The sequence below is a fragment of the Erpetoichthys calabaricus genome, chromosome 1 (genome assembly GCF_900747795.2).
Source record: "Erpetoichthys calabaricus chromosome 1, fErpCal1.3, whole genome shotgun sequence".
NCBI classification, from domain to species: domain Eukaryota; kingdom Metazoa; phylum Chordata; class Cladistia; order Polypteriformes; family Polypteridae; genus Erpetoichthys; species Erpetoichthys calabaricus.
The window spans coordinates 336,129,815-336,154,228 of NC_041394.2; the positions used below are offsets into that span (position 1 = coordinate 336,129,815).

At 43.0% G+C, this 24,414-nt stretch overlaps 4 protein-coding genes across 6 annotated transcripts in view; 2 read left to right on the forward strand and 2 right to left on the reverse strand.

Annotated features, from left to right (window-relative positions):
* LOC114667125 (gastrula zinc finger protein XlCGF26.1-like) overlaps positions 1-24,414 on the forward strand; it is a 106,898-nt gene that overhangs the window by 54,873 nt on the left and 27,611 nt on the right. The gene's annotated exons all lie outside the window — the stretch shown is intronic.
* LOC114668122 (zinc finger protein 721-like) overlaps positions 1-24,414 on the forward strand; it is a 60,945-nt gene that overhangs the window by 8,920 nt on the left and 27,611 nt on the right. The gene's annotated exons all lie outside the window — the stretch shown is intronic.
* The window catches only part of LOC114667211 (zona pellucida sperm-binding protein 3-like), a 72,656-nt gene continuing 55,704 nt past the window's right edge, over positions 7,463-24,414 (reverse strand). Inside the window, exons 1-10 of one of the 3 annotated variants that reach the window (XM_051926660.1) lie at positions 22,387-22,762; positions 21,073-21,191; positions 20,836-20,939; positions 20,587-20,761; positions 20,395-20,515; positions 20,220-20,311; positions 20,029-20,144; positions 19,892-19,956; positions 7,702-7,762; positions 7,463-7,582 (exon numbers count right to left, since the gene is read on the reverse strand). In XM_051926660.1, coding sequence (XP_051782620.1) covers positions 7,470-7,582; positions 7,702-7,762; positions 19,892-19,956; positions 20,029-20,144; positions 20,220-20,311; positions 20,395-20,515; positions 20,587-20,761; positions 20,836-20,939; positions 21,073-21,191; positions 22,387-22,722 — 1,302 coding nt within the window. In that variant the 5' untranslated portion in view covers positions 22,723-22,762 and the 3' untranslated portion in view covers positions 7,463-7,469. Of the gene's footprint in view, positions 7,583-7,701; positions 7,828-7,897; positions 8,014-8,087; positions 8,180-8,264; positions 8,386-8,458; positions 8,634-8,712; positions 8,817-8,960; positions 9,080-10,279; positions 10,668-19,891; positions 19,957-20,028; positions 20,145-20,219; positions 20,312-20,394; positions 20,516-20,586; positions 20,762-20,835; positions 20,940-21,072; positions 21,192-22,386; positions 22,763-24,414 lie in introns of those variants that run through there. The other 2 variants (XM_028822433.2, XM_051926664.1) reach the window with 2 other exon arrangements.
* LOC114642262 (zona pellucida sperm-binding protein 3-like) overlaps positions 19,594-24,414 on the reverse strand; it is a 392,210-nt gene continuing 387,389 nt past the window's right edge. Inside the window, exon 10 of the mRNA XM_051926376.1 lies at positions 19,594-19,722. Within this exon, the coding sequence (XP_051782336.1) occupies positions 19,610-19,722 (113 nt within the window). The 3' untranslated portion in view covers positions 19,594-19,609. The remainder of the gene's footprint in view (positions 19,723-24,414) is intronic.

The window sequence follows — 24,414 nt, forward strand, 5'->3', positions numbered from 1 at the left end:
ATAGAGTTTCTGACAGCTGATGAGCAACAAGTGATCAGCCAGAAGTAAACTGCATTCAGTGCCCACAGAGTGAGAAGAGTCAAGCTCATTCAGATCTGCAAGAAGAAGAACAGAGAAAAGCAGTGGCAGCCACCAGAAATGAAGGAGAAGGAGAGCTCTGAATCATGCAAATGACAGAGTGACATGTGCAACTTGAGACCAAGAACAAATGTCTCATCTCTGCTGCTCCATGATGGAGTACCCCACACTGATTAGAAATGCATTGTCTTTACCTTACTTTTATAGTGAAATAGGAAATTTGACACAACACTCTACAGTCGTGAGGAAGTTACGTAATCAGTCATCCTCTATGATTTTTGTCATGTAATCTGATGTTCTCCTAGCAATGAGATCCAGCAAATGCAGATTCTAAGTTTGACATGAGCACTGACTGGAAATCATGTAGCGCTGCCCCGGCTTTAGAAGAGCTAAGAGGAGGAAATTGAAACACAGCAGAGTGAAAGTCACATTAACAACAACCAGACATTGCAAGAGATTGTTCCTGACTTACAAAAAGCTGCAATCCAGGAGTAGCTGAATTAACAGAAACTGCCATGATCCAAAAAAAGAAGGACACAGATATCTACAGAAGAATATTGTTAAACAGAATCATACAGGATTGCATATCTAGTATGAGTAAGGACATAACTAAAATGAAGCAAAACAATCAAATTATATTAATCATAACAACACTTCACAGGATCTAAAACTGTGGTAGGACTCATCACTTCTAAAGAAATGGCAGAAATGAAAACTAACTCTACCCAAACTTCATCAAATTAGAGAAGAAATAAAGCAGAGACACGGGGAGATGGCATTAATGTATGGAAGGAGTGAAGCCACAAAGTTCTTGCCAGAATAGAACAACCAAAATCACAATATTGCACACCAACTCACAGAGACCTAACTGGACTTTATTTTCTGCACAACATTGCAGGAGTCACACTTGTTATTGTAAAATCCTACAACCTAAAGTTGGAAAATACCACAGTTGTTCCAATTGTTACTGTCAATATTACGTCATTATGATTTGTGCATGCAAGGAGAAGCCAATAATATGACCAGTCCACTGTAAGCTGCATCTGTTTGAACTTGTACAGCAGTATCTCACACCTGAATGAGGAGATAAGAAATAAAGGCAAGACTACTTCCTTTTAAGTATTGATGTGGGGTTTTTGCATTTATTTTTTGAATGTAATGGATGTGTCTGTACATCGTCTATCTGTCCAACTATTTCTTCTTCTTCCTCTTCTGTGTGGGGTCGTTGTGATGATCAGCCTTCTCCATACAGCTCAGTCCTGCACCTCCTCCACCGTCAGACCCATTTTTCTTCAGATGACCTTTTACTTAATTCATCTGCTTCTGGTTTGTTCTCCCTTGCTTTTTCTTCCTCTGTACTTCCATTCCCATCACTCTGTTGCCCACATGTTCATTGTCTCTCCTCATCACCTGTCCACGCCACCTCAACTGCCTTCCCTGTACTTTCTTAGATTTTCTCCACCTTTTGTTGTACCTCTGATTATTTCATTTCTTATTCTATTTTTTTTTTTTTGGTAACTCCACACGTCCATCTCCACACTCTCAATTATGCCACTTCTCCTGCCCATACACCATTGCTGGTATTACCACAGTCTTAAACTCCTGACCTTTAACCTTACCCTTAATTCTTTGACCACACAACTCTCCTGATACTTTCCTCCAGTTGTTCCATGCCCATTGCACTCTGTGGCTTATCTCATTGGCACCATCTCTTTTCTAAATGACCTCTCAAGTTCCAGGTCTTGGGGTGCTATACTTGGCACAAGGTTGAGTGTGGAACCTAAACACACTTACACACACTGGCACTAGTTGGTCATTCATCAACCTAACCTCATCAGTGTTTTCAACTAGTAGAACACATTACATTTCAACATAAACTGGTAAGATTTGATTTTATCTTGTATTTTTACTACAGTTGTGGTCAAAGGAAACCTGTTGTGAAGAACATAATATAATCATGGTTCTGGAGAATGGTGACACTGATCTATGCATATCCACCGCCCTGAGACATCTGGGTCGTGATTCATTTACTGCTCTGGGTAGTGAGCAAAATGGCCTTAACTCTACCTCTGTACAAATTGTGAGTCGCCAAAAGGATAGACTTATGACCCACTTAACCAACGTCAACCGCTTCCTTTATAACCCACCTCTTCTTCTGGGCTGTCAGTTTCATTGAAATGTTGGCTTTAACTTTTGCTCTTTAATAGCAACCCTATTGTCTAAGGTGGGGCCTGGGGAGACCCTTACATTGACATGGTAACCCTGTGCTGGACTTCAACATAATGGGTGAGGGTGCCATGTCAGGTCCAGACTCAGTAGGTAGCACCAAAAGACAACATCAAAGCAAGTCTTTCTCCCAACAGTCTAAACCTAGCATAGGAGACCATTAGATGGGAAACACTGAGGGGTGTAACTGCAGTACAACCAGCAACCACAAGGTAGCACCAAACCACACAACACAATACCACACCAAAGAACAAAGACCGGGCACTTTTATCATCCTTCTGAGTGCCAGCAACCACTCGGTGGTCTCTGCAAGACTGGAGGCGATGATTTGCCCTGCGTCCACTAGATCCACTAGACCTGAGAGATCAACCTTATTGAGACCTTCACCTTTCATTATTTTCAGTTATTATGTGCTGGGCACAGGTGATCTGGTCATGTGGCGGCTTGATTTGTGTCTCATTATTGTTTGGCTGCTAATTAAGGAAAAAGAGACAACTAAGGGATCTGAGTCAAGTCAATTAATACTAAGGCAAAAGAAGTTAGCAGCAAAAACTGGTCACAAATGAAGAAGGATAGAATGAAAACCTGCAGCCACTGCGGCCCTCACGGACCGGAGTTCGACACCTGTGCACTAGATTGATAAAGTCCAGCAGGGATACTTTTGGTTCTAAAATAGTTTGTAATATTAGTGGTTACGGTTTGCTAGCTTTACTCCTACTCTGCTGGGTCCTTGAGCAAGGCCCTTAACCTCCAATTGCTCCAGGGGCGCTGTACAATGGCTGACCCTGCGCTCTGACCCCAAGGGGTATGCGAAAAACCAAGTAATTTCCTTCGGGATTAATAAAGTATAATAAAAGGAAATAAAAATCTCATCAAATTAGAATTTTACCTAAGACCAATAAAAAAAAAAGATTTATAATCCATGTACACATTCCATACTTGGTCATGGCTCCTTTTTCATGAATTACTACATCATGGAGGCGATCAGCCTGTGGCACTGCTGAGGTCTTATGGAAGCCCAGGATGCTTTGATCACGGCCTTCCGCTCGTCTGCATTGTTGGCTCTGGTGTCTCTCATCTTCCTCTTGTTAGATTCTCTATGGGGTTTGGGTCAGGTGAGTTTGCTGGCCAATCAAGCACAGTGACACCATGGTCATTAAACCAGGGATTGGTACTGTTGGCAGTGTGGGCAGGTGCCAAGTCCTATTTAAAATGAATCATCACTGACTGTGGAAACTTCACACTGGACCTCAAGCAACTTGGAATCTGTGCCTCTCCACTCTTCCTCCAGACTCTGGCACCTTGATTTCCAAATGAAATGCAAAATTGACTTTCATCTGAAAAGAGGACTTTGAACCACTGAGCTGTTAACAGTCCAGTCCATTTTCTCCTTAGCCCAGGTAAGACGCTTCTGACGTGGTCTCTGGTTCCGGAGTGGCTGGACACCTAGAATACTGTGACAGTTGTGTGTATCAGGGATGTGTGCTACGTGTGTGTGTGTGGTGGCTCTTGAAGCAACAGCCACAGTCCAGTCCAGTCCTTGGGAATCTCCCCCAAATTCTTCCCAATCCTCTCAAGGCTGCTGTTCTCCCTGTTGCTTGTGCACCTTTTTCTGTCACCTTTTTTCTCTTCCACTCAACTTTCCATTAATATGTTTGGACACAGCGCTCTGTGAAAAGCCAGCTGACCCTATTGTGGCTTGGCCTCCTTATGGAGGGTCTGTGACCATCTTCTGGACAACTGTCATGTCAGCCATCTGATTGTGTGGCCTACTGAACCAGACTGAGAGACCATTTAAAGGCTCCGGTCACCTTTGAGGAGTTTTGGGTTAATTCGCTGAGTGGAGTGGGACACAAAGGGCCTCATGCATAAGGCCGTGTGTAGAATTCACACTAAAACATGGCATACGGACAGAAATGGAAATGTTTGTACGCACAAAAAAATCCAGATGCGTAAATCTGTGTGTTCGCCAACTTCCACGTTCTTCCGCTCCATCAATCCCGGTCAGTATGCAAAGTAACGCTCATGCACACGCCTGCTGTCATGCCCCGTCTCCTCCCAGAATTATGCCTCTTTGAATATGCGAATCTATATATATAAATAGCCCTTAAGCTCAGTGTTCTGTGAAAAGGCAATGGCAAATGCACAGGGGAAAAAAGAAGAATTTCAGCAAATACCAAGTGGAGGCAAGGAAAATCGTACTATTTGTTGGTTTAAACAGCGATATAAACAAGAAAAGGAAGTTGATCGAGTGACATAGCAAGTCGGAGAAACTCGAAAGCTCAAGTTCACAAAGTCACAGTGCCCGAATTAATAAAGAAGTTGTCAGATATCAAAGTTGCCGTGAAAAGGCAAGTCGTAGCCCACCGTCTGTCATATGAAAGCTTATTAGGGTACAGAGAAAAGAAACAAAAATAGTGGAAATTTCGAGATTAAAGTTGACATTGAGCTTTTTTTCTCATTGCGTCCCTTTAATCGCGTAGTTTGTCATTAAATCAGAACATTATAAACTTCATCTTTAAATCGTTTAATTTACTAGTTTCTCAAAACCATCGTAACTAAAGTGGCACGTTAAATGCTATGTATGTGTTCTTCTATTCACTATATGTGTGGGAATCACTACGTGCTTCTTAAATGGGCTTTCTCTTCCTCCGACAGGACACAATCCTTTACATTCGTGATATTACAGCTCTCTAAATAATTTAAATATTGAGATGTATACTTGATATTTTCATGATGATAGGAGTTAAAGCATGTTATTAAACATGGGAACACTGTGGCGCAGTTCTAGTGATGAGCTGGCGCCCCCGTCCAGTGATTGTTCCAGCCTCCTGCAAGATGCTTGCTGCGCTGTTTGCAACCTTCGATGAAATAATTTATTGCAGCAGTTCTGTCTTTCAAACATACTCGCCCCGAATTCCTGTCCTTTTCTTTCTCCAAGTAACCAATTGCCACACAATCAGCTCTGTAATGGACGTTAAGCCTTCTGTAAGCTTAGAATAACGATTCTTCAAAACGTTTAACAGAATAATTAAACATGTACTACAAAGATATTTCAATCCATCCGTCCTTCCAGTGTCACGCCAGCCCCAGCAAGAATACAGTGTGAGGCAGGAAGAATCTGAACAGAGCACTAGCTCCTCGCTAGCGCTGTGGCACCGTGTCCTCACATATTGGATTATTTAAATGTTCACATTTTCTGTATTATGCAAACATTTTGCTGCATTTAATCTTACAAATATGTGTAAATACACACTTTATAAAGTGGCTCAGGTTGTGAGATAACACTATTGCAAGTTTACAGTGAGGTAATTGTAATAAGTAAACAGTTCTACAAGGAGCACTTCGATGGATTGAGTGCATTTAGAATTCTCGGGATGAGATTTTCTGAACCACAAGGTCCGTTCAGGAAAGGCTCAGAAGCGTTTGCCATATGAGAGCAGTTCAATAGACAGCGCATGCTAGATGCTGTATACCGATAATCTGATCAGCTCCTATAGAGCTGTGATTCCACACTGATAGTGGGATAAATAGAGTAACCACTAAAGCAGCTATGGTATTTGGAATAGTTTGGCCATTCCTTGGACCAATTTATTCTTAAATTACAATCAGATGCCTTAAGCCAACAAACAAAATGTGGTTCATTTCAGTGTATTTGATAAAGCCACAGATGTGGATCTAAAAAGACAGGGAAACACCACAAAACAGTAGCACGGTTTTGAGGCTGGGTGCTGCTAGTTTGCAAAACCAAGCAGAGAACTTGCATATGCCAGGGTTTGAGCTAGCATGAAAATGGGAGTACACAACATTTTTGTGCATATGCACCATTTATACATGAGGCCCCAGGAGACTACAATATTGAACTTTTTCCACAATATTCTAATTTTGAGTTCATTACCTGTAGACAATCATCAAAATAAAATACATACACAAATCTGACTCTTCGATATTCTAATTTATTGATGCACCTGTACAGTACACCCATTATCCTTTGTGTTGCACCACTTGCCTGCATTATTTGCTGTAAAGGCCCTGTGCAAAACAGCCAGAGAAAGTGAAGGCTGCTTTGTGGACACCCTGGCAAATAGTTGTGGGGTCCCAGCTGGATCTTGAAAACACACTGGCACCCTCAATAGCAACTACTGCCTTCAACTTCAGATTCTTCCATGAATGTTTCAAGAGTTTAACCAGAAGTTAGGCTTTTACTCCATTGATGGAAACTACAATTTCATGTTTGGTTTTTCAAGGAGGTGGTAATGTCTATCTGGGGGGATTTGGGAAACCACACACAGATACACCATCTACACAAATTCTCACCCTACAGGGACTTGCACGCCATTAAAATACAAATTAAACTTTAGCTGTTAAGCAAGGCTATGCTGTCCAGATCAGTGGTTCCCCACAATTTTATCCCAAACCATTTCTGTTAAACTGGAGTCTTAGCTTTTTGGGCAGCAAGAAAAGGAGGAGGTCTCAACGTAGAGACTAGGCCTGCAAGTGTGGTAAATAAAATGAAACGCAGAGTCACAGCAAGAATGTGGTTGCCCTCCTGCTTCATGTGTTCCAGCATTTAGTTATTGGGTCCGACTCGTAGTCGTCGTGTAAGCATTCATTCAGGGTCATTTGCACAGCAGTCCACCAGTTTAAAATTTGGCCATTAAAACACAGAAAAGCTATTTAAAGTTATAAATGACCTTTGGCATGTTCAGAATTAGGCTGCTGTATGTTTCCAAGAACTAGAGCATGAAAATTCGGTTGATACCAATTGTGAATTCAGATGGAATTAAAACCTGCAGCCACATGGAGGCCCCAGAAAAAAGTGCCATGCTCTAAACCAGTGGTGCCCTAGCAGTTCAGCCATTAGATCATCTTTTTAACCAAGACCAATGTAAGACTCACCCACCAGGTTTAACCCTTTGTTCAGAGGCTAAGTAACAATAGAAATTCCACTTTGCAGCAAAGGACCTTGGAGATTAAAATTCATACTGACAGTAGTATCCAATACTAAGACTAGACAAGCCAAGTGAAGACCCTTTGATCACAGCACGAGTGCCTAGATGGTCCCCTCCCTCTAGAAGGAGAGAGTCCGGAAGATCATGCTTGTAAAAAGGAGTACATAGACCCCCTCCTTTTTAAAACCAAGCAAGACAAAACAGTTGCAATCATTAAAATTTATTGGTATTAGCAGTTCCATTTGCTTTTCTGTATACAAATAACAGTACAGCCACACAGGAGACAGCCAAGACACCAACAGCTCCAAGGATGGAAGCTTGGAATCCTGCATGGAGAAAAGCAAAGCATTAGGAATGAAGAAAAATCCAAATCCACTTCAGCTCTTGCTATGCCAAGATAAATCTCTTTTGCATTAAGGGTCTACATGCAAGCCATGTTAGTTACCTGAAGTAGTTTTATCTTGCTCACCAGCCAGGGACTGTGATACAGAAGACAAAGGAGAGACCTGCTCCAGATAGAAAGGGCCAACAGAAATGGTCTCCTCCCATCCAACTGGGACCCTCACTCCACCTGGAAAACAATTGCAGTTGGTGTATCCAAAGGCTGGACACTGCAGATGTCTGCTGGTAAGGTCACTTACTTGCTCTCCTGGGTCTGTATCTGGGGGCACTAGAGCCCCTCCTGAAGGGAGGGGGGCTGGCACAGCTGGTGTCACAGCAGCTACAGACAGCATTGTTCCCATCCACTGAGGTCCACCTGAAAGCACAGCCACCAATCACAACCTGCTACCTCGTCTGAACAGGTGCACCCTCATCCTCCCAGTCACTTACTGGCTCAGTGCAGAGTTGTATGAACAATCCTTATTCAGAGGATCAACATTAGCTGATGCCAAGGTCACCTTCAGACGGCATGTAATGAAGATCTGAAAGTAGACATGCAAGAGACTACAGTCACACCTGGGAGCTTCAATGGGATTCCTCCAAAGGAGATGGGAGGAAAGGACTTACTGAACTAGTAGTCAGGCCATAAAACCTGAAGGCATCTAGCTGGAACTGCAATACAGACTGGGCAACTCTGGGGGACACGTACTGGGAATTGGAGCCTGTCAGTTGGCTATCTAAGAAACACCTGCAATACACAAGAGGGACCATAGCATCGCATTTCAAGACCAAGATCTGGTCAGACTACTGCTCACACCCACCCACTATTCCCAATGAAGGTGTAGGCTGGAGCTGATGCATTGGACCCAGGAGTGGCCACACAGTTGTCCACAAAGACACGGAGAGGCACATGGTTAGAGTTGTCTACAGACGCTTGAAGGTTAATGAGGTCTCCTAGGAAGAAGGTGTTGGATGAACTTGGCCCACTCCAGTCACCTGCAGGCAGGAACAGAAGGGGTTACAACCACAACTAGCAGTGCAGATGGGATGGTCTTTATATTAGGTGTACACCTACTGCTCATTATAACCAGCGAGAAGCCCAGAATATCCTCAGCAGAGATTGTGGAGGTGTAGGGAACCCAAGTGGGGTTTAAGGCATTGCTGCTTACATTGTGGAGCCTGTGGTGGAGAAAAATAAGGAATTGATTTAGATGGCATATTTGAAGTAGGACAGACTCTTAATGGGATGTAGCTTAACAGCACTAGGCCCGGTTCCAATCATGGAACCAACTCAACTTGTGCCCTAGTCAAGTCATCTCTCACCTGTTGTATTGGCATTCAATCTGCACCACAGCTGGATTGGTTCTTACAATGGGAAGACCATCAATTGGAGAAGGATTGTAGTCGAGGGTGAAGGTGTACACTATCTCAGCACCCTGCATCTGAAGAGATGCATCGATTTAGTTAACTCAATAGCTTTAAAAACCATGGAAATCCTAGAAATCTTTGGATTCTATAGCCAACCTCTGTGGGGGGAAAAAACTTAGTCTAGAAATTGTGCTCCAAATGGCTTGGAGGCGATAAGCCACAAAATGCTTCGACCAGAATGTTGGATTGAAGAACTCAAAAACCTGAAGTTACTGACAGCAAGTCATCCTCAAAAAATGGCCCTTAATGTTTAGATTAAAAAATAAATAAAATTCTGTAAGTTTTAAATGGTCTTAAATTTAAATTTTGAAATTTAGATGGGTACAAATTGCATCCAGAATTTAACACATTAAGACCAAAAGGATCATCTGTTTTCTCAACACCTTGTTACACCAATGCAAGTTGGTACACTAAGTCAATGTTGACACTTACCAAATAGTAAAGCCATAATGTCACTAGTGTGTGGGGGGCAGGGGGAATAAAGTACCTACTGTCCAGCCATGTACTCAGCCTTACAAGTTTGACATACAATATACACATTTTTAGCAAACCTTCACAGGACGGGACCTGCAGAGACCTTTGTCTACTTGTTCTCTTACGGATAAGAAATAGCTGTCCAAAGTCAGAACACTCGTGGGTTTTGGCTAGCATTTTAAGCTTTAGTTAAGGGTGCTGCTGAGGGAGCATTCAGGTTTTGCATTTCTACATCCCACTACAGGACTTGACCAAAGTGGTTGCTGAACCACAGTGTAGTTTAGCTAATGGATAAGGACATTGCACACCCTTATCACCACATCCACTTAAATTCTGGATGAAAATTCAGCCCAATTAAAACACTGAAGCACAGCCGTAAAATTTGTTGTTAGACTCGCTATGCAGAAGTTAGTTCGTCTCGACCTCCACGCTCCTTAAACATGCAAGCACACGTGCCTACACGGACAGTAAGACCTGCATTATGTGCTCCGATCTAAGTCTCATTGCCTTCATCTGCAATACCAGCACCTACGGGCAGGCAGTCCGCTGTGAAGCTCCGTTTCTCACACGAATGAGACACTGGGGACCAAGATTGTTAGTGTTCTGGCCCTAGAGTCGTCTTTGATCAGGCACGCATTAAAACCAAGGCCAAGCTACATACAACTAAAGCATTCAGTAACGGTCATCTTGAGACTGTAGATTAGGAAAAGGACAAACGCGAGAGCCCTGAAGCAACTCACCTCCACGGTGCTCCCACAGCCCTGCAGAGGCGCTTCGATCACAAAGGGCTGAGCACCGGCCAGGCTGGTGACTCCACATCCACCCATGGAAAGATCAGAAGGCTGGACCGGCTTTTGGATGCCCAGCAAGTCCGGACTGATGGTGACGATCACCTCACTGTCGGTGCACTGAGCGGTTACGGTCTGCGAAGCGCCAGCTCTCGGCTCAAAATATTCCACGACCGCGGGCTGCTGGTGCTTTGCCATAACCTTCCGTCCTTTGAAACGGGGCTGAGCAAAAGCATCGCAGAAGAAAAAGAGAAGCAACACAACGGCTATCTGACCCTTATCTTTACACCACATTTTGTAATAACAAATGGAGAAGAAACAACACAACGAAGTAAAGTTTGAATCGAAGCGCAGTCTTTATATACACGAATGAAGGCGTTCGGCTGATTGAAGTTAATAACACGTGCGGAGAAAAAGACTTCCAATCAGTCACCAATCATTTGAAATAAACAATAAGTGTGAAATACTGAGGTTAATTACGGCAAGAAGATAATAAAATTAAAATCTCGAATTAAAACAAACGCCACAGCGAACCTTCATCTCAAGCAGTAACTTGACTTGTAGCTGCGTTTTCCCAAAGTTTCAAAAATTCTGCAGTTCTAACTCAAAAAATGGGATTCAACAAAGGCCTGACGCGCAGAAATGATTCCACGGACAAAATATGTTCGTTTTTTTTTTAAAGTAAAACAGTTCACACAAAAAACAAAATTAAAATAGCAAAAAAAAAAGAAAAATTTATAATAAGAAAAATTCAGTTCTAAGCTTAATCTTGTTACATCTTAAATCGTTACTAATCACTTAAAATTTTTGAACCATTTCAAAACGGTCAGAAAACTGTATGCTTATCCCATTTCTAAACTTAAAATGGGTTTATCAAGTCCGTCTTTACTGGGACCTGTTCTAAACAACAACTGAGCTTATTATCACACTGTTTCTCAGTTACAGTAAGAAGGTTCTATCTCTTGCTAACTTATAGGGGGGAAAGACTATACCATAAGTTATGACTATGAAAGAAATTTATATTCTATTCAAATTAAGCAAACATTAATATGAGTTTAACTCACAACTTTAACTTTCTAAGGTTGGCTCTTACATTGACTGTTCTTGTGAAGAACATGAGGCCAGAAATTCGGGTTTTAAACTCTATGGTAATAAAAGCCAAAATGACTTGCTTTGCGAAAGCGAAGAACAAAGACTAACAAATTCTGAATGTTAAGGGTGATGTCTTGAAGGAATTTTATTTTGGGGAATTGAGGGCGTGAGGATTACATTGCAAACTAACATTGAAGACTTGTAAACAATTGACAAATGTAATTAAGTTTAACGTAGTCAAGTGTTTTTGTGGATATGAGCGGGGAGCTAAAGTCTTGATTAAATATTTATGTAGCTTTGATTTGATCTAATTTTATTTATGGATTAAGGTTTTGCATCAAATTCATTTTTAAAACATTTGAGGTTATGCAGACACAAGCGCGAAGGAATAAGTGGTCAAATCAAATCATCTCCAGCCTTACAAAGTGGATACAGGACAATCATCCTTCCATTACAATTGAATTTATGTTTTATTGGATAAGCATAACAGGTCATGAAGTAAATCACCTTGTAAAAAATTGGCAGTGGTCTCCCCTACACTTTCTCGTACTCAGATACGGGGATGGATATTTGAAGTAAACTGCAAGACAATGATTATAATTTTACATTATGCACATTAAAGAACCATCAACAACCAATCAAATCAAATTAATAATATATTGAACAATTATTGTAAAAGTAAAGTTAAATCAATTGGACACTGCAGCTGCATGAATTAAAAAAAAAATTGAGTACGTGTTCAGGTAAAGTACCACTTCTGGTTAACGGAAATAGACCAAAAGTTGATAGAAATCTACGTTTTGTACTTGCATGCAAAATTTGGTTGACCTAAGTGAAAGCGTACTCAAGTTATCATATTTACACACACACACACACACACATTGTTGGGAGATTCCAATACTTTCCATATACTTCATATACGAGAAACTAAAAAGTTAGTGGAAGGCAACTGGGAGCACCACAAGATAATCAGGCACAGTTTTGGGTGGATTGGTTCAAACAATGCAGAGACGATGACAAATACTTTTTTGAGTCCAACTTGGAGGTTTCTGAAAAACTGCAGGGTCTACAGAAGAGCTCAGTTTGTGAATTCTGACCATAGACTTGTTGTTACTATACTCTTGGGATCCAGCTTAGGTCCAGTAGGTTACCACTTACTAGGAAAATGAGCCTGGACTTGGCCAGACTCCAAGACCAGGCTGTTTCTAATGAGTTTGCATGTAGTTTGTGTGAGGAACTTGCAGATTTGGGTGCAACTGCCGATCCTAATGTGATGTGGGAGACCTTCTGTGACAAGACCCTGAAGGTTGCTGATGGTTGTGTTGGTGTTACTGGTCTTCCCAGAAGGAGGTGTTTTATCTCACAGGGAACCCTGGATATCAACGAGAGGAGTCGCAGCACATGGCTCACTGGCACCTCTGGTCTGTACTGGGAACTGAGAAGGACAGCTGTGAGGGCTCTGAGGGCAGATAAAGAGGCGTTTGTTAGAGGAATCTGTGAGCAAGTGACACACCATCTGTGGTCTAGTGACCCACGTCCTGCCTACAGAGGAATCGAAGCATTACGCACATCTGAATCTGTTCCTTGGAGAGTCACAGTCAGGGCAGCTGATGGAGCAGTCCTTATGGATGACACTGCAGTTGTGACCCGCTGGGCAGGCTACTTTGAGCAGTTGTTCAAAGCTGATCCTCTGGCTAGGATGTTGGATATCTCTAAGTCCACGGTCCTTGTGACTGATCTTCTAATTAGCTGTGAACCACCCAGTCTCAGTGAGGGGGGGAAAGGCTGCAGGGATCTCTGGTATCTGGGGTGAACTTCTCCAGGCTGGTGGTAAGGCTGCCCTCCTGGCATTGCAAGCAATCTTTGATTCCATTTGGGAGGCTGGCATCATCCCTTTTGACTGAAAGATGGGACTTGTCGTCCCTATCTAGAAAAGGGAAGGGTGATCGCCTGGATTGCGACAACTACAGGGGGAAAACACTGCTCTCAGTGCCGGGTCCTTTCTAGGGTCATCCTCAATAGGATCCGTGATCACTTGCTCACCTACCAGCGACCAGAACAGTCTGATTTTACGCCTAAGAAGTCTACCATCGACCGCATCCTGGCACTGAGGGTTCTCATGGAGCGCAAATGCGAATATCGGCAGAGTTTCTTTGCAGCCTTTGTCGATTTTCATAAAGCATTCAACTCAGTTGATCGAGCTGCCCTGTGGGACATCCTGAGGGTTTGTGGGATCCCCTCGGGTTGCTGGATATCATGGCTGGCCTGTACACTGGTACTGTAAGTGCTGTGCAGAGTGTAGGCAGGACCTCTGTGTTTAACCCAGTTGATTCTGGGGTTAGTCAGGGGTGTGTTCAGTGCTTGTATGGACTGGGCGTTGGGTAAGGTCATGGGGTCCAGTGGCTCTGGGGCATCTGTTGGTGAAGAGAGATTCATGGATCTTGACTTTGCTGACGATGCTGGGATCTTCGCGGAGTTAATGGACCTCTTGGGCACAGTCATCAGCAGTGTGTCTGTTTGCGGAGAGTGTCGACCATGTTGAGAGGTTTACTTACCTTGGCAGTGACATTCATGTCTCTGGTGACTCAGCCAATAGAGGGATTGGGAGAGCATGGGGGTCATGAGGTCGCTGGAAAGGGGTGTGTGGTGCTCCAGATATCTATGCAAAAGGACTAAGGTCCAAATCTTTAGAGTCCTGGTGCTTCCTGTCTTGCTATATGGTTGTGAGACATGGACGTTATCCAGTGACCAGAGATGATGACTGGACTCCTTTGGTACTGTGTCTTTCCGGAAAATCCTTGGGTACCATTGGTCTGACTTTGTGTCGAATGAGCAGTTGCTCATGGAGTCCCAAATGAGGCACATTACCTGCATTGTGAGGGAGCATCAGTTATGGCACTATGGCTATGTGGTGCGTTTCCCCGAGGGTGATCCGGCTCATAAGATCCTCATTGTTGGGGACCCGAGTGGCTGGACCAGGCCAAGGGGTTGCCCATGTAACACCTGGCTGCGGCAGATAGAGGGTCAATTCCGGAGGGTGGGACTGGACCTCATGTCTGCCTGGGGGGTTACAAACTGGGATCCTGAGGTTTCGTCATGTAGTGGGTGCGGCATCACACTGTACCAGTCCATGGTCCCCAACTTGACATGACTTGAGTCCAACAGTGACTATGCCTGTGACTGCTCCATGATTATGTCATAATCAGGAGACTGAGCTCAGATTACATCAAGATTTTTTATTTTTCATTTATTTATTTTTTTGCCTGTTGATGTAATATTGAATCAATATGTCAACTGATCCAGGAGGTCCGTGCAGAGGTGGAAGAGGAACGGTGTAGCAGGGCAGTGGTTATGCGCCAGCAAGGAGATTGGATCAACTGGGATCATATAAGTGTCCAAAAGATCATATGGGCAGAACTTTGGAAATCAGAACCAGCGAGGCCGAAGTTTCTGATTCAGTTGGTGTATGATGTTCTTCCAAGCCAGACCAACCTGTATTGCTGGGGTCCAGCTGACACCCCGACATGACTTCTGCGCTGGGCAAGAGATTCTTTGGAGCACAACTTGAGCTGCTGTCTGAAAACCTTGAGAGAGGGAAGGTATAGGTGGCACCCTGACCAAATACAGAAGGCAGCAGCTGACACCATCTGCATTGGAGTTCAAGAGAGAAAGCAGTAGCTCCCAATATGGCACAACATTGCCTTTGTTGAGGGAGGGGAATAACCCAGGTGGAGCTCACAGCCCCAGGTGGGCTGCTAGCCTCAGTGTGGGACTGGCAGCTGAACGGTGACCTACGAAAGCAGTTGAAGCTTTTGGAACCCATCGCGAGGACAACGCTTACGTGTAGGCCAGATTTGAGGCCTCTTGTATAATACTGTGCGTAGAATTCACATTAAAGCGTGGTGTACGGACAACAAAACTGGGGATGTGGGTACACACAAAAAAATCCAGACATAAACTGTGCACACGTCAAGTTCCACGCACTTCCCCTTTATAAATTCCAACAGACTGATTTTCCTTGTATTCACTGGACAGATAAAGTCCAACAGGGATACTTTTGGTTCCAAGAGAGTTTGTAATATAAGTGCTTACGTTTTTTTAGTTTTACTCCCAGCAACCTAAATGGAAGTCAAGTGTTTAAAGTTAGTCTGGAATGAAACTTCTTGAGAAATTTCAGTAATAAAAATGAAAGTCTGTACCTTCTTTATAAGAGAAGGGGAGACGAAACACCGAGCCCTGTTAGTGGCTGATATATACAGGTGCAACTCAATAAATTAGAATATCATAGAAAAGTTAATTTAAGTAATTCAAAAAGTGAAACTCATATATGATATAGATTCATTACACACAGAGTGAGATATATCAAGTGTTTATTTCTTTTCATTTTGCTGATTATGGCTTACAGGTAATGAAAACTCAAACTTCAGTATCTCAGAAAATTAGAATATTACATAAGACCAATAAAAATGATTAATACAGAAATGTTGGCCTACTGAAAAGTCTGTCCACGTACGCACTCAATACTTGGTCGGGGCTCCTTTTGCATGAATTACTGCATCATGGAGGCGATCAGCCTGTGGCACTGCTGAGGTGTTATGGAAGCCCAGGATGCTTTGATCGCGGCCTTCAGCTCTTCTGCATTGTTGGCTCTGGTGTCTCATCTTCCTCTTGCTAGATTCTCTATGGGGTTTAGTTCAGGTGAGTTTGCTGGCCAATCAAACATAGTGACACCATGGTCATTAAACCAGGGATTAGTACTGTTGGCAGTGTGGGCAGGTGCCAAGTTCTGCTGGAAAATGAAATCAGCATCTCCATAAAGCTGGTCAGCAGAGGGATGCATGAAGTGCTCTAAAATTTCCTGGAAGACGGCTGTGCCGACATTGGACTTGATAAAACACAGTGGACCAACACCAGCAGATGACATGGCTCCCCAAATCATCACTGACTGGAGAAAGAGTGGAGAGGCACAGAATCCAAGGTGCTTGAGGTCCAGTGTGACATTTCTACAGAGTCTGGGACCTCAATTTCCAAATGAAATGCAAAGTCATCTAAAAAGATGTCTTTGGCCCACTGAGCTGTTAGAAGTCTAGTCCGTTTTCTCCTAAGCCCAGGTAAGATGCTTCTGATGATGTCTCTGGTTCAGGAGTGGCTGGACACCAGGAATGCTGTGACAGTTGTAGCCCACGTCCCTGATACACGTCTGTGTGTGGTGGCTCTTGAAGCACCAGCCGCAGTCCACTCCATAGGAATCTCCACTAAATTCTTCCCAATCTCAAGGCTGCTGTTCTCCCTGTTGCTTGTGCACCTTTTTCTGCTCTCACATTTTTTCCTTCCACTGAACTTTCCATTAATATGTTTGGACACAGCGCTCTATGAACAGCCAGCTGACCCTTTTGTAGCGGGTCTCAGTGACTGTCTTCTGGACAACTGTCAAGTCAGCCGTCTCATTGTGTGGCCTACTGAACCGACTGAGAGACCATTTCAAGGCTCAGGACACCACGGAGGAGCTTTGGGTTTATTAGGTGAGTGGAGTGGGACACCAGGAGTCGGCAATATAGAACCTTCACAATTTTCTAATTCTCCGATACTGGATTTTAGGTTTTCATTACCTGTAGGCCATAATCAGCAAAATGAAAAGAAATAAACACTGGAACTATATCACTGTAATAAATCTATATAATATATGAGTTTCACTTTTTGAATTGAATTACTGAAATAGATTAACTTTGTTATTCTAATTTATTGAGATGCACCTGTACAGTACACCCATTGTCCTTGGTACAAGGAAACATTTTTGTACATTGCTCCAGTTGCTGCCTGCATTATTTCTCTATTATAAAAGAAAATCTTATGAAACAAGATGTGATCTTTTGAAGAAAGACATTTTCCCGTCCCGCAAGAGAAAATTTAAAGCCTCGCGGGACAAGACTTTATGCCAAGAGATTTGGAAATGTCCCGCCCACATCTAAAACATTTATAGCCACGCACACGGTTCAATCATTTCTCATTTGTGTGATACACATGCAGAGCAGGTTAGAGATAATGAAAGTACTAAAATTTGAAACTCAAAAATGATAGTAAAGATAACATTTGTGCAAATAAGTTACTTGGTGAAATAACAGAACAGCAAAAAGATATTGAATAGTGTTTCTTCCCAATGAAGAGGTATATCCATGAGAATTTAGATTTGTTTGGTAAATGTGAAATCCGCATATGCGGTCATGCTTGGGTCACAGTTGCACAAATGGAGATTTTAGAGAATGTTATTCAGACACTTCAAGTCTCTTTCAGGATTGAATCAAGCTCTGGAGGTGGAGGGGAGAGTTCTCTCAATGAAAAAGAATAGAAAAATCTTCATTGGAGTGTGCCTTGGGAGTGGGACCCCAACAGGAACAGAGGATGTCTGGGGAAGATGAGAGAAGACCGTGAGAAGGACGGCTGCTGTACAGGCTTTTAAATGGTTGAAGTACCACCCGACATGCAGATCACAGCAGCTGATCAAGCAGAGAGATGGTTTTAAATGTTTCCCCATTGTATCACCATTTAAGAGGGGGTTCCAGAGGAGCAACCACATCACTTTGGCTTATGGGGGGGGGGGGGGGGGGGCGAAGAGAGAGAAAAGAGAGAAAGGAGAGAAGGGGGGGCTGAACACACCCCAACCACAAGCTGCTTTGTGGATACCTTGGCCAATAGTTCTGGGATCACAGCAGGGTCATGAAACAGACTGGCATCCTCCAGAGCAACCAACTCCGATTTTAGATTCTAACATTACCTCCTATTAATAACCAAACATGAATTGTAGCTTCCATCAATGGAGTCAAAGCCTTTTAAATTGGGGTGGACAAAACTCCAGCTACACAAATTCTCACCCTACATGGGTGTATATTAATGGCATTCATTTGAGTGACATCAAAAGTTAACTGTTAAGCAAGTCTATGCTGTCCATTTATTAAACTGGCATCTTGGCCCAATTAGATATTGTTATTGCAGCTCTTTTTTGGGCAGTAAGAAAAAAAAAAAAAAAAAAAGTCACAGTAGATACTAGGCCTGCTAATAAAATGAAGTCACTGTGCGAATGTTCTCTCTCAAACAAACCCCCCGCTTGTTCATTTGTTTCATCATTTAGTTCATTATTGGGCTCAAGTAGATGCAGTGTAACATCCAGGGTCATTTGCCAATTGCTTTTTAATTGGAGTCATTACAATAAAGATCAAAAGCATTTAAAGCTACAAAATACCTCGGGCAAGTTTTATTAGGCTGCTGTACCTTTCTGAAAGCAGACCATAAAAAAAAAAAAAATTGCAATTCCAGATGGAATAAAAACCTGCAGCCACAGGGAGGCCACACCAAGATAGCCAGCACCATTGTTAAAGAATATCTAATGGCATGATCTAGACCAGAGTTTCCAAACTCTGGCCTGGGGAATGGCTGAAGCTGTAGGTTTTTGTTCCAACTGGATTCCTAATAGCACGGAGCTCAAATAGCTGATTTTTTTATTCAACATCAAGAGCATAGCAGCACGAGTCCCCCCCCCCCAGACAGAAATTTGCTTTTGCTATGTAAATGCTAAACTGATGATTTTTGCCTTCTGTGCAGTTCCCTGCATTGTATCAGACAATTTAACAAGCAGATGACCCAGGCAAACACAGAATAATCAAAGGCTGCAACTACTTTAATCCATTTACTAAGTAGTGGGTCCAACTCTAAACACCTAGAAAAGTAGAATACTGTTCACACATTCCTAACACTGCTTGGTACATTAAGTTTAAGCAAATGTAACTTTCCTATTTCTATATTGCTCCGTTAACACCATTAGTCCAGGAGTCCAATTAAAAACCGAAGCTGGTTGGAACAAAAACCTGCAGCCACAGGGGTCCCCAGGAGTGAGGTTGGGAAACCCTGCTCTAGACCAAGACCCATGCAAGACTTCCCCCACCAGCTTTAACCTTTGGTTCAGAGACCAAGGCAAGGAATAGAAATCCCACTTTGCAGTAAAGGGCCTTAGTATTGGATACTATTGTTCCTCTCCAAGTGAATTTTAAAAATACTAGGCAAGCCCAGTCTGAAGACCTTTTGATTACAGCACAATGCCCAGATGGTCCCCTCCCTCAAGGAGGGTCAGTAACATGCTTGCAAGAGGATTATAGACCTCCCCCCTTAAATAAGGACAAAAGTTGCAATCATTAAAATTTATTGCTTGGTATTAACAATTCCATTTGCTTTTCTGTAGACAAGAAATAGTACAGCCACACATGAGACAGCCAGGACACCCACAACAGCTCCAAGGATGGAAGCTTGGAATCCTGCAGGAAGAATAGGAACTTGGATACTTTGACATACCAACAGCTGAAGTGGGTTTAAAGGAGCAGAGCTTATTTGTAGCTTCCATACAGGCCCTAAATGCAAGTTACCTGAATCAATTTCAGCTTGCTGGCCAGACAGTGACTGTGCAACAGAAGACAAAGGAGAAACCTGCTCCAGGAAGAGGGGTCCAACAGAAACGGTCTCCTCCCATCCAGCTGGGACACTCACTTCACCTGGAAAAACACAATTGCAGTTTGTGTATCCAAGGCTGGACACTGCAGAAGTCTGCCGTAGAGGTCACTTACCTGCTCTCCTGGGTCTGTACCTGGGGGCACCAGGGCCCCTCCTGAAGGGAGGGGGATTGGCACAGATTGTGTCACAGCAGCTACAGACAGCATTGTTCCCATCCACTGAGCTCCACCTGAAAGCACAGCCACCAATCAAAACCTGCCAGCTTATTAGCCAGACTGGGAGAAGGGCACACCTTTACACTTACTGGCTCAGTGCAGAGTTGTATGAACAATCCTTATTCAAGGAATCAACATTAGCAGATGCCAAGGTCACCTTCAGACGGCAGGTAATGAAGATCTGAAAGTAGACATGCGAGACTACAGTCACACCTGGGAGCTTTAATGGGATTCCTCCAGAGGAGATGGGAGGAAAGGACTTACTGAACTAGTAGTCAGGCCATAAAACCTGAAGGCATCTAGCTGGAACTGCAATACAGACTGGGCAACTCTGGGGGACACGAACTGGGAATTGGAGCCTGTCAGTTGGCTGTCCAAGAAACACCTGCAATACACAAGAGGGACCATAGTTCGACTAGATCTTAGTCTGGAAACAATGCTATGGCTCACACTCACCCATTATTCCCAATGAAAGTGTAGGCTGGGGCCGATGCATTGGACCCAGGAGTGGCCACACAGTTGTCCACAAAGACACGGAGGGGCACATGGTTAGAGTTGTCCACAGATGCTTGAAGGTTAATGAGGTCTCCTAGGAAGAAGGTGTTGGATGGACTTGGCCCACTCCAGTCACCTGTAGAGGAACATAAGGTTACAACCACAACTAGTAGTGCAGATGGAAGGTCTTTATATTTGGTGTACACCTACTGCTCATTATAACAAGTGAGAAGCCCAGAATATCCTCAGCAGAGATTGTGGAGGTGTAAGGAACCCAAGTGGGGTTTAAGGCATTGCTGCTGACATTGTGGAGCCTGTGGTGGGGAGAAGTTTGAAAGATTGATGCAGATGGCACAGATTTGAAGCAGGACAGACTTGTGCCTCAGGGCACAGAGTATAGCAATAATGTGTTGAGCTACAAGTGGAGTTGGTTCCATGTCATCTCACCTGTTGTATTGGCATTCAATCTGCACCACAGCTGGATTTGTTCTTACAATGGGAAGACCATCAATTGGAGAAGGATTGTAGTCAAGGGTGAAGGTGTACACTATCTCAGCACCCTGCATCTGAAAAGAGCCAACAATTTAGTTACCTCAATAGCTGTAAAAACAATCCAATGGAAGCAAAACTTCACACTACTCTGTAGAATCCATTTAGTCAATCTAGAAGGATACATCAGAGGAAAAGCAGCAAAACACTAACTTCTGGTTTTAGTTCAATCCAACATTGTCTGATACAAGATATTGTAGGTGGCTCTTTGGCCTGACAAGTCATCCTCTAAATCTGAAACCATCCATTTTATAAATCACCGAGTATTTTAAAGACAATCAGGTAGCCAAGAAATAGACCTGCCCTTAATATTTGTACCAATCAACATTCACACTAGATTAGTACATGTGAAATATTATGGATCACTATTAGTTACTTGGTCTCCTCAAAAGATCCGATTTCTCTCGTCACCATATTAACAATTTAAATTCTGCACAGCAACTAAAGTTTACCAGCTTGCATATTCTCAACTAAAACAAATGCAATGTTGGCAAATACCAACTAGTAAAGCCTTAAGGTGCCTGTCTAGCCAGGTACTCTGCTGGTCCCCATCCTGTGAGGGTTACCTAAATTTGTTTCTCACTCTTGTAAGGCAGAGGCCTTATAAACTTGTCCATTAGAGAACGAGTGAAATAGCTGGCCAAAGTCAGAACACTCATTCAAGGGGTTTGGCCAGCATTTTAAGATAAACTCATTAAGGGTGCTTCAGATTTTGCATCTCCCCATCCCATCACTTTACCACAGTGGTTACTGAACCACAGTATGTAGTTTAGCTAATGAGGCATTCACCCTAACCACAGCCACTTAATTATGGATTAAAATTCAGTCTACATTAAAACACTGAAGCGCAGCTGTAAAGTTTTCTGAAAGGCGAGTCTAGCAACTTAGTCAGTTCGTCTCGACCTCCACGCTCTAACCATGCCAGCACACGTGCCCACACAGGTCGGAGCACAAAATGCAGGCCTTATTGTCCAAGTCTCATTTCCTTCCTCTGCAATACCAGCAACTGCGGGCAGGCAGTTCGCTACGAAGCTCTGTTTCTCACACGAGGAACACACTGGGGACCAAGATTGTTAACGCGTGCCTGATCAAAATCAACTTTAGGGCAAAAACAATTAAAACCAAGGCCAAGCCACATACCACTAAAGCGTTCAGTAGCTTACCTTGAGACACTAGAGATTAGTGAAAGGAAAGCGCACTGAAGCAACTCACCTCCACGGTGCTCCCACAGCCCTGCAGAGGGGCTTCAATCACAAAGGGCTGAGCACCGACCGGGCTGGTGACTCCACATCCACCCATGGAAAGATCAGAAGGCTGGACCGGCTTTTGGATGCCCAGCAAGTCCGGACTGATGGTGACGATCACCTCACTGTCGGTGCACTGAGCGGTTACGGTCTGCGAAGCGCCAGCTCGCGGCTCAAAATATTCCACGACCGCGGGCTGCTGGTGCTTTGCCATAACCTTCCGTCCTTTGAAACGGGGCTGAGCAAAAGCATCGCAGAAGAAAAAGAGCAGCAACACTACGGCTATCTGACCCTTACACCGCATTTTGAAATAATAAATGGAGGAAATCAGCAAAGTGCAGTAAAGGTAGACGCGCCGCACAGCCTTTATATACACGAATGAAGGCGTTCAGCTGATTAAAGTTAATGACACGCGCGGAGAAAAAGATCGCCAATCAGTCACCAATCATTTGAAATAAACAAGAAGCGTGAAATACTGAGGTGAATTACGTCAAGAAGATAATAAAATTAGAATCACAAATTAAAACAAACACCACAGCGAACCTTCATCTGAAGCAGTAACTTGACTGTTCTTGTGAAGAACGTGAGGCCAGCAATTCGCGTTTTAAACTCTATTTAATAAAAGCCAAAATTACTTGCTTTGCGAAAACGAAGAACAAACACTCCTAAATTCTAAATGTTAAGGGTGATGTCTTGAAGGAATTTCATTTTGGGGATTTGAGGGAGCTTTGCAAACTAACATGGAAGACTTCTAAATAATTGACAAATGTAATTAAGTTTAACATAGTCAAGTGTTTCTGTGGATATGAATGGGGAGCTAAAGTCATGATTATATATTTATGTAGCTTTGATTTAATCTAATTTTGTTTATGGATTAAGGTTTTGCATCAAATTCATTTTTAAAACGTTTGAGGTTATGCAGACAAAAGGGCGCAGGAATTGTGGTGAAATCAAATCATCTCCAGCCTTACAAAGTGGATACAGGACAATCATCCTTCCATTTCCATTGAATTTATGTTTTATTGGATAAGCATAACAGGTCATGAAGTAAATCACCTTGTAAAAAATCGGCAGTGGTCTCCCCTACACTTTCTCGTACTCAGATATGGGGATGGATATTTGAAGTAAACTGCAAGACAATGATTATAATTTTACATTATGCACATTAAAGAACCATCAACAACCAATCAAATCAAATTAATAATACATTGAACAATTATTATAAAAGTAAAGTTGAATCAATTGGACTCGGCAGCTGCCTGAATTAAAAAAAATTGAGTATGTGTTCAGGTAAAGTATACTTCCAGTTAATGGAAATAGACCAAAAGTTGATAGAAATCTACGTTTTGTACCTAATACTTGCATGCAATTTTTGGTTGATCTAAGTGAAAGCGTACTCAAGATATAGTGTTTATATATATATATATACACACACACACACACACACACACACACACTGTTGGATGATTCCAGTACTTTCCCTATACTTCATATACGAGAAACTAAACAGTTAGTGGAAGGCAACTGGGAGCACCACAAGACAATCAGGCCCAGTTTTGGGTGGATTGGTTCAAACAATGCAGAGACCATGGTAAATATCATTTTGAGTCCAACAGTGACTGTGCCTGTAACTGCTCCATGGTCATGTTATAATCTGGAGACTGAGCTCAGATTACATCAAGATTATAAGATCCTCATTGTTGGGGACCCGAGTGGCTGGACCAGGCCAAGGGGTTGCCCATGTAACACCTGGCTGTGGCAGATAGAGGGTCAATTCCGGAGGGTGGGACTGGACCTCATGTCTGCCTGGGGGGTTGCAAACTGGGATCCTGAGGTTTCGTCATGTAGTGGGTGCGGCATCACACTGTACCAGTCCATGGTCCCCAACTTGACATGACTTGAGTCCAACAGTGACTATGCCTGTGACTGCTCCATGATTATGTCATAATCAGGAGACTGAGCTCAGATTACATCAAGATTTTTTATTTTTCATTTA